The sequence below is a fragment of the Mesocricetus auratus genome, unplaced genomic scaffold (assembly GCF_017639785.1).
Source record: "Mesocricetus auratus isolate SY011 unplaced genomic scaffold, BCM_Maur_2.0 Super-Scaffold_100027, whole genome shotgun sequence".
Lineage (NCBI taxonomy): Eukaryota > Metazoa > Chordata > Mammalia > Rodentia > Cricetidae > Mesocricetus > Mesocricetus auratus.
Genome location: NW_024429208.1, coordinates 14,619,834 through 14,638,276, shown reverse-complemented (window position 1 = coordinate 14,638,276; position 18,443 = coordinate 14,619,834). Strand labels below are relative to the sequence as shown.

The 18,443-nt window shown below is 42.7% G+C and overlaps 1 protein-coding gene and 1 long non-coding RNA gene across 3 annotated transcripts in view; one reads left to right on the top strand and one right to left on the bottom strand.

Annotated features, from left to right (window-relative positions):
* The window catches only part of LOC110341007, an 81,720-nt gene extending 66,632 nt beyond the window's left edge, over window positions 1-15,088 (top strand). Inside the window, exon 3 of one of the 2 annotated variants that reach the window (XR_002382879.2) lies at window positions 14,983-15,088. This is a non-coding gene — a long non-coding RNA (uncharacterized LOC110341007). Of the gene's footprint in view, window positions 1-11,434; window positions 11,637-14,982 lie in introns of those variants that run through there. The other variant, XR_002382878.2, reaches the window with a different exon arrangement.
* Window positions 13,811-18,443, bottom strand: part of Bicc1 (BicC family RNA binding protein 1) — a 212,239-nt gene continuing 207,606 nt past the window's right edge. The window contains 1 exon segment of the mRNA XM_005070782.4: window positions 13,811-16,299. Coding sequence (XP_005070839.1) covers window positions 16,169-16,299 — 131 coding nt within the window. The 3' untranslated portion in view covers window positions 13,811-16,168.

Genomic DNA, 18,443 nt, shown 5'->3' with positions numbered 1-18,443 from the left:
GTCACCTGACATGAGCTTGATAGGGTTTCCTCTTTTCAATTCTAAGGGATAATTTTGGAAAAATGGACACTAAGTTTGGTGAAATTCAGTTCTGAAGCCACCTGGTCCTGAGCTTTTCTTTGTTGGGAGACTTTTGACTCCCGCTTCAATTTCATCGCTTGTTATTGGTCTATTAGAAATTTCACATCTTCAGGGTCCGGTTTTGGTAGGATATGAGTCCAGACATCCGTTCATTACTTCTAGGTTTTTCCATTTGTTAGTTGGCAAGTCTTTATAGTAATCTCCAGGGGTCGTTTATATTTGTTATATTGGTTATAATGTTTTATCGTCTTTATTTATCATGTGATCTTTTCTTCTTAATATACTTACTTATTTGTTGACCTCACTAAAGCTTTGTTGACCTTTTATTGGTACTTTGTATTGATCAGCCTCTATTTCATTGACTTGTGCTCTGGTCTTCGTTATTTCTTTCTTTTGGCTTGCTTGGAATTCAGTTTCTTGAGGGTTTTTCTAAGATTTTGAGACGCATCTTTGGGTTGTTTATCTGATGCCTCTTTTTATATTGTAGATACTCATTGTTTTAGGTTTCTCTCTTAGTACTGCTTTTTGCCAAATACTACATGTTTTTATATTTTACATGTGAAAACTTTTCAAGTTAAAAAAATTACGTCTAGCTCCCTTTTCAGAGAGAGTGTTTTGTTGGTGGCCGGAGAGAGGGCCCAGAAGACAGGAATGATTGCTGTACTTTCAGATGACCAGTTTGGTTCCCAGCACCCACATCAGGTGGTGGGAATAGAGCTCACTACTCCCCATAACTCCAGCTCTGGGTGAACATATACCCTCTTCTGGCCTCCATGTGTGCCTGCACAGATGAGCATGCATGCACACACACAAATAAAAATTAAGAGTTTAAAGTTTATGGTTCAATATTCGAGCATTCATATAATTTATATCATTTTTAATTTTTAGCCTTATAGTGATTAGAAAATAACCAGTGTTAAGAGAAGCTTTTTCTTTGCTAGCCGCTTTGGTTTATCCCCCGCCAGTCGCCTGGGCTCTGCCGCGCCAGCCTGGTTCTAGATCCGCATGAGTCCCAAATAAACACACAGGAGGCTATATTAATTATGAAGCTGTTGGCCTTGTTTGTCTCTTACTGGCTAGCTCTGCCTTAAGTAATTACCCCATAATTGTTAATCTAAGTATGTTTCTTACCGGAGAATAGTTCCCGGCGTCCTACCCCCATGGCGTCACATGTCGACTCTTGTGTTCTCCTTCCCAGAATCCTCCTGGACTCCTAGCCCCACCTATCTAGATTCCTATTGGCCAGCAGTAATTTATTAACATATACATAGGACTTCCCCAACATCTCCTCTTTTCTGTTTAAACAAAAAGAAAGGTCTTAACTTTAACATAGTCAAATTGTATATGACAGAACAGTTATCAAGTAAGAACACAGTTACAACATTTTGTCTATTAACATTTAGCAAGATCTAAAGAAAATATCATCCATCCCATCCTTGTGAGTCCAAAGTCCTATATGTAGCTTATCTTTTATCATCACTAAGGAAAACTATAATTATAACTATCTGTCTTCAACTCCATCAAAGACCACAGAAGGATAATATATAAACACTAGGATTGACAGAGACATCTTACTGCCTGGACAGTCACCCGAAGTTCCTCTGTAAGGTTGGGGCATCCATCTTCAGCCCATAGGCCACCATGTGTCTGGAACACTTCTCAGCAAAACAGGAAATTTCAAACTGTCCATCTGCATTGGCAGTCTGTTAGTCATTTTTCTTTGTCCTGCAGAAAGTCTCGTAGACTCTTCCATGAAGCAGGAACCCTGTAAGACTGAGTTCAGCAGTCACTTTCCTGTGGGTCCTGCATGTCCAGTTTATACAGCAACAGTCAAACAGTCTAGGCAAGAGCAGTTTCTTGCCCAAATGGCTAAACTTGCCATGTTGAAAGCAAACTCCATAACAAGTTTCTTCGATGCCCATCTTCCTCTCAGACGTAATTAGTGCTGCCAGGAGCAGACATTTCTCATTGTCAAGAAAAACCCTAAACCATTTAAAATGCCATGTTCTGAAGGTCTTTGAGAGGTTTGAAGACTGTCTATCTCAAATATATTTCTGTATATCTAGAAAACCTAACTTACCTAACTATAAGTTCTGACTATTATAAGTAACTATCTATAATCTGTATTTAATTATGTATTACGTTGTAAAAGATCAGTATAAGCACAATACTTAATCAAGAGGAGAAATATAAGCATCGCAAAATTGACCTTGATTTTGTCTCAATAAATGAAAAACAATACCCATACCATAATTCCCCTTTTTACCATTAAAAGGAGATTGGTTGTGATCATTAACCAATTATAAACAATCCCATTTAAATGAAAACAAAGATTTATAAACAAGATGGGAATTGGGACGTCGCTCATTCCAAACTGCTTCCTGCTGGAAGGGGGTGCTGTTTATACCATGGGGATCATGATAAAACTCAGAAACCTGTATAAGTCCATATTTTCGGGGTCTATAAGACTGCATCATCTTCGCTGTTTCGATTGTTGGAACACCTGGTCCACTGCTTCTGGGGGTCTTGGTTCGTCAAACCACAAAAGCCTGGAAGGAATCCTTAGCTTTTCATTTTCTGTAGAAACATAAATAAAAACTCCCTTTCCAAGTAACATATCCTTACACTTAAATTTTGAAGTCAAGGCATTTTTAAAAGATAGAAGTTGGATTAATTCAGCAGCATTTATAATCAAGTGTACTTTAGCAGCAGTTCCTTCCTGAGCAAGCAAAAAACTGAAAAACACAATAGCGTACAGTATCCAGACTCTCTGTGTATTTTCCATCTTTACGTGGCTTATTTATTTATCTATTATTACTTTATTTCTTTCACTTTTATTTATTTTTCTCTGAGACAGGGTTTCTCTTTGGAAACCTGCCTGCCTCTGCCTCTGGAGCAATCCTACTGGCGTGCGCCACCACAACGCCGGCTTTTGTATTTATTTACCACTTTGTCGTTTCAGTTTCTCTCTCAATCTCACATATATTTTTTAAACACACTGTAAACCTTTAGAAGTTTTTCTTTATCCAAGTCTGACTTTACTGTAAATCTTTATGTTTTTCTGGCCACGTGTCTTATCTGTATAACCGCGGCTGTTTTAAACTGCCGTTTCAAGATGGCGGGCGTAAGCGTGACTCCAGCTTACCGCCTCAGTCCATGCTGACATCCAGCAAAAGCTGCCACTTCCAGCTGTACGTACACTCTTTTCAATCGGTAGCAGAGTCTCTTAAAACAACCTTGCTGTTTTTTTTTTGTTTTGTTTTGTTTTGTTTTTTATGCCGAGTCAGGAAGACTCCAGTAAGCGAGCCACGTGAATCTCGGCTTGTTGATAGCAAAACAGAGCACACCTAAGAAAAATGCTGCTACCAATAATCTGTGCTTCTCTCTGTTCTTCTGTTTCTAAAATTCCTTTAAAGCTTTTGTTATTTTGCGTGGAAATTCATGATCCCACTTGTGACACCATTCTGTTAAGAGAAGCTTTTTCTTTGCTAGCCGCTTTGGTTTATCCCCCGCCAGTAACCAGGTATGATTTTCCCCCAATTAAAAAAAATGTATCCTGTGACCTACTATATGGGCTATTTTAGAGAAAATGCCACGTGCTAATGAAAATACTGTGTGTTCAGGTATGTGGATTAGCTTCCCATTGATGAAAGTAGGGTGCTAAAATCTGTTGTTGTACTGGAGATTCTCTCCCGTTAGTCCTAATGTTTTATAAAACTGAGTGCTGTGACATCAAGGTCATACAGATTTACAATTGTTGAATTGTTGTGTCTTCTTATATAATGGTCTTTTATCTTGTTAAAAATGTCCAACATAAAGTGTGTGTGTGTGTGAGTGAGTGATCACTACTGGTTACTTGTGGTTTCCATTTACCTATTGTCCATCCTTTTCCGTCTGTGTGTACCTTGATTAGTAAAGTGAGTTTCTTAGAGGCAGCATATTGTTGGGTATTGATGATTTTTTCATCCATTCATTTGGACTGTATTTTTAGATAGAAAATGCAGCATTTACAACAAAAGCTACTGATAGATAAGCATATGCGTGTTGACTTGTTAATTTTCTTCTAGTTATTTTATTACTTGTTCTCTTATTCTTATTCATGGCTTGATAGTTGACTATACTGACAATGCTTGATTTCGTTTAATTCTTTTGATTTTAATTCTTTTGATGGTGTTTTTACTTTCACACACTTTTATGGTAATAATTACCCTTATTTCATTTCTAGTTGTAGGGCTTTCTGTAAAGCTGTCTGGTAGTCATCGATTTCCTCTCATTGGCTTCCTTTTTAAGGTGTTTATGACTTTGTTATCTATGAGGAATAGTTTACTCAGTAATAATAATCTGGACCTGCATTGTTCTTTCAGGACTTCAACTATTTCATTCCACTTCTCCTGAACTACAGGGTTTTTGCTGACAACTGTTATTAGTCTAATGTGTTTACCCTTAAAGGCAAACTTTAAGGGTATTGTTTGGCACTTTTCTCTGTCAAATTTAAAAATTATCTGCCTTAAACTTTGGATAGTTTGGCTATAATATGCCATGGGTGAAGACCTTTCATGGAATGTCTATTTGGGTTTTATAGGCTTCTTGTACATTGATGGTCACATCTTTTCCAAGATTAGGGAGGTTTTCTAATATGCTCTTTTTTAACAACGATTTATAGATATATGATTATATATGTATATATATATCATGACACTGTTATTTTTTTTTCAAGTGGTTTGGAATTTATTATGGATCTCTTGTTGGTATCAAACTAACAAATCTTCTGGTCAGCCCCACACCCCAGTGTCGAGTTACAGGTGCGCACCACCATGCCTGGTTGTTCATTTAGAGGCACCCTCAAGTCATTTAAAGAACATCCTAAATGCTCTCTCCATTGTTTGCTTTTTCTAACTGGAATATTTCAAAAGACCTATCTTCAAAGTTCCAACATTCTTTCTTCTGCTTCATCTACTCTTCAACGAGATTGAAGTCCAATTGCATTTTCTTTTGAGTAAATATATTCATCAATTTCAAGATTTGTTTCTGCCTGTGCAATTTTACACGCCTGTCCTGCATATTGTCTTAATTTCATTTAAATGTATTATCTGGGATTTCACCTAGCTTTTATGTTCTTTCTTAGGCATTCTACCTAGTTTAATTTTTGGAGGAATTGGTCACTGGGGAGTTTTCATTTGGGCGTGTCATGTTTGTTCATATCCCCCATGTCCCAACACAGAGAACATGTTTATCTGATGGGCCAGCTATTTCTGTGACTTTTATGGGATGCCCTTCTTAGAAGCTAGCTTTTTATTGAAGACGTGTGCTTTGAAGTGTCAGTATGTAATGAAATTTGGCTTTAAGTGTGTACCACGGCATTTTATGCCTCCCTTCTTCCCTCTCTCCTCTCTCTCTCCCATACACACAGCTCGGGTTGCCAGCAAACCACTGGCAGTCTCCCCTGCATTCGCCATTTCCTTTGAGTTCTTGTATGGCTCTTTTTGTTGTTGCTGCTTGAGGGAGGTTCTAGAAACAAGATTGCTCAGGCTCTAGATGAGGTACAGTAACTTGTGCAGCTCAAAGTTTACATGAATCCTGCACAGAGCAGATATCTAATAACCACTCCCTTATAATCACCCAAGCAGCAGAAGAGTGACTTGCCACTTGCATTGGTGTCAACAGGGTCTACTAAAGGGGTTCCAAGAACTGGTCTACTGGCCTTAATGTTACAGAACCTTCTGGAAGACACATAGAAAAGTCATTTAGGGTAGAGCTGGGATTCTGTTTCTACAAGATTTATTGGTTGTCATTTAAAAAGCATTAAGAACATCCTAAGTCAACAGGCTCAGCAGAGGAGGGGGCCACAATAGCTTTCCCCTTATCCACAGCTACACCCACATGGTTTAATACAGTGCCAACTGTTGCCTAAAAGTAGCAAATGGACAAATCCAGAAAGGAAACACTCATAACTCGTATTTATTACAACATATTTGCATAATTGCTCTATTTCATTGCTTTTTCCTACACACAGAAACCTAACAGCAAAGATAAGTGATGGAGTATAATTTGATAGAGCAATGCTATATAGATGATAGATAATACTCATATTTTCAGGCATCCACTTCTATAATCTCTGTAAGTAATAAGTGGACTTGGGATGAGGACAGGGCCTGAGACGCTTGTAGCTGGTGCAGGCTTTCTCTGCACACATAACTGGCAGGCAGGGCTCCATGCATGGGTTGTAGGCTCTGAGTCTTTTGTAAGAGGGTATTGTGCACATATGCTCTGCTCACCATACATACTTGACACACACACACACACACACACACACACACACAGAGCCTCCCCTTTCTCCTTCCCTTATGGGGAGAGTAGCTGTCTCTTACCACCCCATCCCACTCACAACACAAGGGAGAACTCCTAAGTGGCCTGGCTGGCCTCCAGAAGTCTTTGTGGACACCTTATCATTTCAGGAGTCCCCCTAATGGTTAACAGCAGTGTCTCCTGTATAGCTTTTGGAGCCTGACAACAAAGAGTTCCAAGATGCATAGATACACAGGGGTTTCATTCTTCTGTGCTATGCTGTAGCTTTGCTGGAATGCATCCATAATCCCTTTCCTTTTACAGTATTTTCCTTGGCCCCCTCCCCTTCTGTGTGAGCTGTCAGTCCTCATAATCTACAAGCAGCTTGTAGCTGGCCAGTACAGCCCCACTTTGCATCTGGTTCTTCTCGGTCCCAGCAGGCACGCTGGTTTGGAATCTCTTCACACAGCTGTCAACTTGTTTCTCTGGGCAGAAGGTGGAGTGACAGTTTGGGGCCTGCTTTTCCTTTTTGCATCTGTGAATGCATCTTTATCACTGCCTGCTGTAGACATCCAGATGACGTTTCTGCTTCAGCGGGACGCTAAAGTCAACCTTCTGGAGTATCCCATACAGACAGAGCTCTGAAATCTGTGAATACAGAATGGCTGGAGACTAAATGGTCCGGGTTAGCCAAGCAAGGGTGAAAAGAAGGCAATGGGTCACCTCCAAAATGCTATGATGGGAGTGCCTCTGCTTTGGGCCCTACAAACCACCCTCTCAAGGACATCAAAGCAGACATCTTCTGCTTCTGGAGCACGGGGGATCCCAGAGGCTCTGCCATACCAAGAAAACTCTTTGAGTGGCAGAAAATTCTATTTCCCCTTCTCTCTCTCTCTCTCTCTCTCTCTCTCTCTCTCTCTCTCTCTCTCTCTCTCTCTGTGTGTGTGTGTGTGTGTGTGTGTGTGTGTGTGTGTGTAGGGCAGCGGGTGGTGAAATGGAAGTGAGTGAAATGGAAAAACCAAACACTGGGAGCTTAAGGAACAGGCACAGGTTGAAAACTCAGACATCAAAAGAACGACACGTCTACATCCGCCACATGGACCACGTTCAGTGACTGTTCAGGAGGAGCTTCGACAGCTCACCAAGTCCCACATAGTGGAAAGTGTGCCATGTCCTTTCTGTGCTGGGCCACCTCATTCCATGTGCAGTGATAACTCCACAAAAACGGACAGTATAGCTAAGGCTCCTACCGGGGAAGATTTAGAACTCAACACTCCTCCGAGGTGGGTGGTGCGGAAAGAGGGGCAGGTGTAAGAAGCATAGGCATCGTGGCGGGGAGGAAGGGTGGGAGCGCATGTCTGGAGACCAATCGTGACTGTAGACAACACAAGGCAGTTGCTCTGTATCACAACCCTGTTTGTCCAGGAGACAAGGCGCTGGACCACACATGGTTTGGGACACGCTGGCAGACTAGACACCGCATTGTGATCACATACCTTCATTTCTTGTTAACAAGCTGGCAGGAGCAGAACCCTCCTCGTGGAAACACCCACCCACTCCATGCAAACAAGACAAAGCTCTATGTCTCAGAGTGGGCTGACATGTCCCTCTTGACTGGTGCTTTGGGAGAAATGTGAGCTGGAAATCATGGCCCCAGCTTTCACGTAGCCCTCCACAGGACATGGATCTTAGACGCAGCTTACACTCAGCTTAGACGTACAGAGAAGACAATTCCCATAATCAGAGTTTTAATTTTTTTAGCTATCATTTTAAGATATATTTGATTATTTTTTAAATTTACCTGTATGTGTTTGTGTACATTAAGTGCAGTGCCCATGGAGGCCAGAAGAGGGCACTGGATCCCTTGAAGCTGGAGTGACAGGGAGTTGTGAGCACAGGGACTTGGGACTGAACAGGGCAGCAAGCTCTCTGAGCACTGAGCCACCTCTCCAGTCTTGTTAATATTTTAAAGTTAAATATAGAGTGGCTTTCATGATATTTCCCAGGCTGTTTCTGACTGTACTCTGTTCACATTCTCCCCATCAGCATCTCTCTTCCTCCTTGTCACATTTCCCCTCATTGCCCCCCCAACACACACAAGGGGAGCCCTGCCTGCTTCACAATCTAGATTCTGCATTGCGAAACACGTTGTTTGACCTTTTACACCAATATTCTCTTCCCTCCCATTAAATCTTTCTCTCCACCAAATGGACCCTCCCACTTTTCCTTCTGCTGGCACCCATACCCATGAGTGCTATTTAAAATCTAGACTCCATACCTGAGAGCACATATGATGTTTGAATTTAGCTTATCCACTTACTGTGATGCTCTCTGGTTCCATCCATCTTTTATGCGAGTATCATTTCAGCATCCTTTATGACTGAAACTCCATGGTGTATATATGCCATGTTTCACCCGTTATCTGTTAATAGGCATCTAGTCTGGTTCTGTATCCTGGCTACAGTGAACAATGCAGAGACAAAACTATATGTGCAAGTATCCCTCTGACGGTCAGATCATTCCTGTGGAGCTGGGTCACATGGCAAATGTGCGGTTTTGATCAGGAAGCTCTGTACCAATTTCCAAGTGGGCAGACTACTTTACATTCCCACCCGCCGTGGGTAAAGGTCACTTGCTTTCACTGTCCTTCTTCTGGGGGTGCTGATAGGCATTCTGACTCAAGTAAATCACTATATTCTTTAGTTTGTATTTCCCTGAAAGCCAAGGGCATTGAACATTTATTTCCATAGCCATTGGTCATTCGTGCTTCTTTTGGGAACTGTGTTTATCTGTCAGTTTATTGGAGGGAAAATTTGTCTGGTACTTGAGTTTTCTGTGTTCTAGGGTGTGTGTGTGTTTTAAGTCTAGGATCCGCATTATAAAATACAGTATTTTAGCTATTGTATAAAACTAGCTAAGGTTAATTTTCTTTAACCTCCACTGCCTTATTTTTGGTTTTCTAAAAGGCAGTTTTATGTGTATTTAAAACCTTTTTTTCTTTTTTTGGTTTTTTGAGACAGGGTTTCTCTGTGGCTTTGGAGCCTGTCCTGGAACTAGCTCTTGTAGACCAGGCAGGTCTCGAACTCACAGAGATCCGCCTGCCTCTGCCTCCCGAGTGCTGGGATTAAAGGTGTGCACCACCATCACCCGGCTTAAAATCATTTTTAAGGATATATGAAATAGTAGGATGGAATGTCCCCTCCCTACTTGCAGATGCAATGCAGGTGGGTGGGAAGACCATGGTCACTCATCACTGTGGTTAGTTTTCAGGTCATAGGAAGAACTTACATGGACATGGGGCATGTAGCTGTTGGTAGGGACAGTCTGTGACTCAAGCAGGAAAGTTGTAAGAGGAGGGGAGGGGGGAAGAGAGAGGGAGAGGGAGAGAGTGACAGACAGACAGACAGAATCTTCAAACAATTTCCTCAGGAACTCTGAACTCTGAATCAGACTGCTGCATTGTAGCTTGGAGCAAGGCACAATTATACTCATATACAACTTTTGCCAGCACATAAATTGCTTCTTAGATGCTCTGCTAAAGTCTGAGTCCCACAGTCAGAGATGAATGTACACTAAGGACAACAAGTTCAGAGCCACTCACCTCTCTGCCTGGGAACAAAGGGCCACATAAACCCAGTTGCTGAGTTAGACTCTGTGCCTCTTCTAACCCTTCCAGTGGATATGAAGCATGCGGTCTCTGTGGTTTTTCCCTTACGGCTCTTCTTCCAGCAGACATTCGTTCTCCCTCCAAAGTCAGATTCAGACTCCCTGTTCCCCAAACCTACTCCAGAACAAATTCAGAGCTCAGCCTAATCCAAGCAGGGCTTGCCAACCTCTCCTCACTCCTTTCGGAAGGAGTCATTGCACAGCATTTCCCACAGCAGCAAGCCCTTGATGAAGGGTTTTTGAAGTATCCTAGTCACATCTGTAAGGAGGGTCAAATATGACCGTACCCTGTTTGCTTTTTAAAATGGGAAACTAAAATTAGCACAAATCCCAAGCTAATGGCTCCTTGTAAAAGCAAAGCTCATATAACACACCAGGTGAAAATCAGTGACAACTGGGTAGGGAGAAAATGACAGGAACTGACAGACGCCAGGGAGCAGGTGACCTTGTGTGCTTCACAGAGTGTGGCAAAGTAAAGGAGGCAGCAAGTAAGAACTCTTAAGAATGGGATATAGCCACTGACTGCAAATGCAGTTATAAATACGCTGGTGACTCAGACGGATGGATTAAAATCTAGGATCCTGGCACAGCAAAGACTTCAACACTGCATCCGACCTGAGACTCACCTCTGAGAGTGGGTGCTCTTTTTCAGTTCTATAACCAGGTATCTAACAAGAGTCAAGTTGGAGAGGAGAGGGTTCCACTCCAGCTCATGGTTTTAGGGATAAGATCCAGCATGGCAGGAAAAAGTGGTCACCGCAGCTTTATGGCGAAGGCACTCAGCAGCTTGCCTATTTCTCAGAGGGCCAGGAAGTTGGGGGAGGAGGGGGTGATAGCACTTAGCTAGCTTTTCCCTTTTCCCTTTGTAATGTTAGCTTAGACTTCCAACCCATGGGATGGCACCATTGTCACTCAGAAAGGGTCCAGTTTCATTTTGTCCTCTCTGAAAACTCCCCCACAGGTACACTGGACGGTGTGCCTCTTACTGGTGCCACACGTGTTTCCTTACCCAATGAGGCAGACAATCCAAGTTATCCCTCACAGTGCTTGACCACACGTCAGTTTCTCTGCCTAACACTCAGGCAGGAGCAGTCTTCTCCTGGTAGAGGAAGCAGATGAACACAGCAAGCTTCCATGAAGGGAGTGAAAGCACACGTGTACCGACATGAAAGGCTGGTTAGTAACAGCGGGGTGCCGCTGGGGACACACTGCTTGCTGTATGCCCGTGCTGTGGCACCAGCCTGACACGCTGTCCCTTTAACTCATCAATAACAGCACGAAGATATACCTCTCATCTTTACTGAAGAGGTCCCTGGGGCTAGGAGTGTTCTCACACTATAAAGGTATCATCTAACTGCATCCTTCCTAGACTTGACACCCAGTCTCCTTACCTCTTCCTTAGGTTCCCTGGTGTCATCCTAGAGGCTGCTTTTGGAAAGGAAGCTAGCTCACCTGAAGCAGGATGGCAGGACAATCATGGCCTCTCCTGGGGATTAAACTATGCAGCACATTGAATAAATACCACCTTGTTAAGCTGAATGCATTTTAACACATCCGAATTTGTGTAATGAGTACTCAAATCAGGATAAATCTCTTTGGGAACAGTTAAATCTAGCAAGACTCTTGATTACCCCACTGACTTAGCATCTGCACATCTGAAACCAAGTCCCAAGTATCCCATGAGGCTGGGAGCATCCACCACCATAACAAAGTCACATTAAGGTAAACTTGACTTCCAAACACTATGATGTAGCCTAGAGCACCATTTGAGAAGTCAGGGTCTGTTGGGGAAGTCCTTTGTCAATAAAGTACTGTTGAGCCAATAGGAATCTAGATAGGTGGGACTAGGAGTCCAGGAGGATTCTGGGAAGGAGAAACACAAGAGAGTCAACATGTAACGCCATGGGGTAGGAGCCCGGAACTATTCTCTGGTAAGAGACATACTTAGATTAACAATTATGGGGTAATTACTTAAAGCAGAGCTAGCCAGTAAGAGACAAGCAAGGCCAACAGCTACATAACTAATATAGCCTCCTGTGTGTTTATTTGGGACTGATGCGGCTCTAGAACCAGGCTGGCGGAACGGCTCCTCTCAAGGAAAAAGCTTCTCTTTACAAGGGTCCCCAATGTCATCACACCAGAGCTCTGAGAGGTGTCACACTCTTTTAGCCACACCCTCCTTTTGAGAATGTAATTACAATTGTGCACCGAGAGGATGGGGGGGGGAACGAATCATTAGCATCTGAAAGCATGGGTCCATTTTGACGCAATGAACACCTACAATTTTCTAGAAAGCTCCCCCAGGGCACGTACAGAGGCTATGTAGAAAGGCGAGATGTCCCACAATGTTGTCATGGAGGGGTTTGCTCTGGGGTGATATGACCATCTTCCAACATGAAGCAGAGTGGCTACTATGTCCTTCAGAAGACTTGGCCATGGAAGGAACAGAGCAGCACGACAGATAGCTAATGCCTATGGTAATGGGGTCCTTAGCAATCCCTCCCTGATAGGGAGTCAAGAGACCCTCAAGTGAGACTCCAGTCACCATTCTAACCCATTCTTCTGGTCAACATCTTAGGGCAGCTAAAGTACGTGATAATTTGAAGGCACCCGGGGGGTGAGGCCTGTTCAGTGGTGTAGCTGCCCATAAGTTAGCCACGCTGTGGGTAGCACTTACTAGTGATGAAGCTGCCTTTGAATCAAGCATGTTCCTGTAAGTAGCCCCTGTCACATCACTGGTTCACCAAGCTGGAGTTAGTTAAAGTCCTTTTTGGTCTGCAGGCACTCTCCTCATTTGGAATAAAGAGGCGTTCAAATCTCTCTAGACTATGCCATATTGCACATACTTAAACTTTTCTTTGCTTATCCATTCAGAATATCAGCTTAAGGAGGTTAGGGGAGTGTTTGTTTTCAAACATCTATTTATTGACCTATCTACCTATCTAAACTATCTAGCTACCTAATGATTGTGTGTGTGTGTGTGTATAAGGTACACGTGCCACGATGTGTGTATGAAGGCAAATGATAACTTGTGAAAATCAGTTGAGAGAATTGAACTCAGGTCATAAGGCTTGGTAGCAGACACATTTACCCACTAAGCCTTCTTGCCAGCCCAAGGGGTTCTGTTTCACTCACCACTGGGCCTTGAGTGTGGAATGGCACATATATAACTTATTCATCAAAAATGGATGGTGGGTGATTCGTTCACTGAGCCACCCATAAGATTCAAATCATCCAAGGCACTCTTGCTCAAGATAATTACCAAGAGCTGTTGCCAAAACAAGTCATGTGGAGTTATTTCTGAGAATGTAAGGGTGGAAGGCTAAGGTTTCCTATATATTTAGCCACATAGGGTTCCAATCTATTTGAGAAAGAGACTGAGAATGAATCTCAGGTCATGGCACCAGCAACAATCCACTGGGTAGTTTAACAGTCTCTGTAAGCGAACGAATGTCAGACTCAGCCCTACTGAACTGATGGGCAGAGTTTGTCAAAGCAGCCATCACTTGAGTCTTTATTAAAGAAATAATGAGCAAGAACAAACCTAGTCTAATGGCACTCTTTCTGGATATACCGATGGCTGGCAACAGAAAAAATGACCGACCACTAGTCTCGACATCACTGACTTCCTGTTGACGGTGAAAGGAGACAGGATGTGGAGACATATTCACACTCTGCTGGAAACAACCACTTCCTTTCCTTGAAATCTGAAAACAGGAACAGGTGTGGGGCTTATGTGGAAAGATTTAAAAGGAAAAAAAAGACGACACATTCCATGTAGACAGCAATACAAAAGGGTTATATAAATTTATTTCTCATGTAAAGATTGGTTTAGAAAAAAGGTCCCACTCTCAATGTTAATCCCATCTCTCATTTTTTTAAAAAAAGTGATAAAAGGACAAAAATTCCCCACTAAATACAATCTGTGTCTTCTCCATATTTACAGATCCCCAGTTTCGAGTAGGGTCAGGTTGGTTAAAAGTTACCATTACTTTGAATAACCCGAATATTTTGTGGATGGCAGAACACTGGCAAGTCTGTATGTTCTTCGCTGCATCGAGAGAAAGGGAGAAAAACCTTCCAGTGTTTCTAATTATTTTTTAGCCTCCCTATTTGATCAAGTTTAAGTGGACAGTTTCTCTTTGGTATAAAATCAAAGCAGTATGTATACAGCCTAAACCAGCTTAATTTTGAAATGTTTGTTCCCTCTTCTTCCGTGACCAGATGCAAGGCAGAGTCCACATTTGAGCTCTAATGATTAGATTTTTTTTATTAAAGAAATAACAAAATTTAGAGCGCTGAGTGAGTAGTCTGCCAAGATGGTGAACTGGATATGTGACAAGCCTTAGGTGGACATTTGAGTCCATGGATACAGGATGGCCACACCATACTTATACAGAGAGTGATTCAATTCTGTACCCTTAAGTGGTTAAGGCTGAGAATAGCATCAGGTAGATATTACTGCCATGGCAAGATCATTGTCATGCTTCCAGACTGCCAAAATTTCCCAAGTAAAAATTATCTCTGCATAAAGATTCTTTCAATTCTTTAGTGATCAGAATAAGCCTTGGAAGAACGTTGGGCAAGCATTTCTTACCTCGCATTTGTATAGACACCCATGTGTGTGTCCACTCCTCCAACTCCTCCTCCAAGAGCAGGTGGGAGTGGCTTATGTCATATAGAAATCCTTAACATACTAAAAACATAAACACATCACTAAATGTACCTGACGACACACCCTATGGGGAAAGTTCTCCAAAAAAAGTATACACATGGTAAGAATATTGCTCTGAAGAGAGGAAGGCACTACAGTGGTTTTCTTCATTGGACTGAAAACCTTCGTATGTCTACAGAGACAAGAAATAATGTTACCTGACCACTTGGACTTTCACAGTATAAGATTGTAATGATAAATCTGGCAACTTAGAAAACCTTTTACTCTGCCTTCAGAATTCAGCTCTCGGATGAGCTGTCACCCTGGAGCCTTTCTCTATTCCCAGCTGATCCAAGTTGACTTCAAGTGGACTCAAAGGCACTTTGAAGAAAGTCCCAAGACCCACAGAGGGTGGAGCTACCAGGTAGGGAGGGGCCTCTTCTCTTCATGATGGCAGCAGGGCTGTCTCGTCAAATGGTTACTTGTCTTTTTAAATAAAGTGACAACCTAGGGCTCCAGTTATGAGTGCAGCTCATTTTCTACCATAAATCTCTAGAAAATATCAATTTCATCAGTTATCTACTGTATGTATGCTTATAATATCTAAAAATAGAAGTTTGATATAAATAAATGTCCTTTAGTGGCAGTATACTAAAAGACCAGCCCCTTGGCCTTCTGACAACCATTAAGATCATCTTAGCAATACAGAGAGCAGCTAACTAGGGCAACTGTGAAGAGTTAGCATTGCAAAGCCCATTTGGTCTGTCCTTTGTACCTGGCCAGTGAAATGCAGTCATGGCCAAGGGGTTCCTAAGATGCTGACACAAATGAACAGAATCTGGTCCAGAGCCAAGTGGCTCGCATTTCCCAAGAGCACAGAGAATTCTGCACAGGAAGTAATTAATATCCAGTACCATTTCAAAGAGACACTTGATGGAGCCAGAAAAAACATGTACCAATACCAGAAACATGAAGGGGAGAGGCAGATTCCACAGGACGAGCAACTAGACCATGTAAAGTGCCAGAAGACCTCAGTCATTATTTTAAAGCAGGAAATTATACTTCAATTATTTTTTTTCAAAGCCCCAAACACCAAGACAGTTCAAGCAAACAAAATATGTTCCAAGTTCTCTGGCATCCCAGATGTCAAATTCTCCTTCATTTTAGGTTTTTTTTTTTTTAAATCAGTGCATATGTAATATAGGTAAATAGGAAGAAACAAAGCCCTACCCTCATTTTGCAAATTCTGTCCAATTGCCAGTTTAAAAAGCATTCCCCCTTTGGTGCTTTTATGGCGACATGAGAACATGAAACACATCTCTTGTCTTCCTCTTTTGCCATGAAGTACAAGTACGAATTCAATGCTTTGGTCCCGATACCAGATACCCAGAGTGCCAAGGACGGACGGGTGCAGTGAAGACTGTCCACAGATCGTGTCCATCTCTGCAGACAGCAGGTGATTGTGTATCCAGAAGGTAACTGCTACCAACGGCCACTGACACTGGCAATGTCTGAGTGATACTGGCGGGGCAGCCTCCCACTGGCTCCGCCTTCTAGGAAGGAGGTGCATGCATTTGACGGTTCAAACAGTTTTCTTCGGTTTTTACTTAGCTCTAGGAAGAGAAGGAAAGAGAGAAGGAGCCGACTGTTAGCTGGTCAGTGGAGAAGCACTCTGCATAAGGAGAATACATCAGAACTCAGAAAATGGTGACAGTGGGATTTGTGGGGAAAGCCAGGAGGGTGGCAGGAGGTAAACTCTCCATTAGTAATGGGCATTTCCAAACATTTCATAGCCTACTGTGTGAGGGGCACTTACTGCTCACCTAGATAACCAGGGGCAAATGGTGTTTATTATGGTTTGTACAATACCCAGGGCAGTATCAATCTCAGAATTCCCTAGCCATATTAGGCAAGTTTGCTAGGCCAAAAGTCAAGAGGCCCAGGGCACAACAGATGCTAACATGAGAAAATACTTTACCAGTGGCAGAGAGGATTACAACAGCTGGGAACACAGCTCAGTGTTCTAACGGGGTGGGGCTCTAGGTTCATTTGGCACACACACGCACGCGCACGCGCGCGCACACACACACACACACCCCTCCACTCTTCCTCCATGACAAACAAAACATTAAGGTAGGCAAGTCAGACAGAGAAAGACTCCATGCCTGAAGGCTGCACGGGAGAGAATTAAGCCGCCTCCCCACAACTGCACCAGTACACCAAGCCCTTGCTTCTTGAGTGGTAACCAGTTATCAGAAGCATGTCCACGTGGAAGAACTTTGTACAAAACATCAACTTAGTAAAGATCTTATCCACTTAGAAAATCAATACTGAAATCTAAATTGTCAGGGAAAATAACAAAACATTCTACTTTAATTTCAAAGAATCCTTACACAAAAAAAAAATCTAGTGATTTTTTTTAACATGGCGGTACAGAACCAAACAGAAAGACAAACAAGCTAACTGTTGTAGATGATGAGTGAGTGACTCGGCAGTCCACCCTGTTTTATGGACCCTGGCATCACCACAAAACTCTCCAGGAAGACATGCAAGGAGAACCGTGAGACAGGAAGTTAGGATTTCTCATAAGCACCACATGTGAATCTCTCCAGTTTGCTCAACTTTGAATCATCAGAAGGGCATAAAACCGACTCGCTCGAGTCTGTCTGTGTTCAGGAGCCTCGGGCAGGAGATTCAACACCTTGTACTTGTGCAGAACTCAGTTTAATACCACCCCTCCCCATGCACGCCCGTCGTCTTTGCAATTCCGAACCGTTGGCAAGTCTCAGGATGAGAAAATCATTTATGCTCTCACGAGCCAAGTGAGTAAGGACCACCTGACAGTTGGCTGTCCTCATGTCTGCTGACCACTGGAAGGTAAGTCAGCCAGCACACCCTTAACAGTTCACCTCAACACACAGAGACACACACATTTCAGATTGTGAATGGCTGCCCAGTAAGGTCAAGGTGGCCTTGGAGATACCTCTGTTTTGTTAACACACTGTTCTCAGAGACAAGATAACACTGCTGCATTAGAGATGATGACAGGTACCTTACAATTACTTCATTTTGCTCAAGTGTTCCCTAAGGGGCAGAAAACATGAGCATTCTCTGTTATAGAAGAGAAAACTGGTTTTTAAAAAGTTGATGTCACTTGCACACTGATGAAGTGCATAGTTGAGTCCCCGCCTGCCTGACACAAAGGTCCACTGAACACTAGGTTTTCGTGACCACAGATTAAACAAGGCTCTGTGGTAGTGAGAATGCTACCAGAGCGACATTTCCACTTGAGGTGTGACCAGTGGCAGAGCACTGGTTTGTACCGAAGTGTGTACCAAATCCATTTATGAACTGGAAGAATAGTTTGACATCTATGACCAAGGCACATGCTGGCACACGTGGCATGGTTGCTGTCGCTATCTCTATAGAACCTGACATTCCTTCTAAAGAGCTGAACAACTGTCTTATTTTAAAAACCCACAAACACAGAACTTCAAGTTTCAGACCAGGATGGAACTGAATGGGCTTAAAAGCAAACTTACAGAAGACCATCTTTGGTCCCCGTTTCTCTCACAGGCATTAGGTCCAAGTCAGGAGTTTGTTCCCAGACTACAGAGAAGGAAGGGTAGGAAATGGGGCTGAACTCTTCCCCCGCACAGGAGCCTGTGCAACGAGCCGCTGAAAATAGCAATGCCAATGAAGCAGTGATTACTTTCAAAAGACTGCGTCAGCTAGTTGCCTGAAAGCATACAGGGAT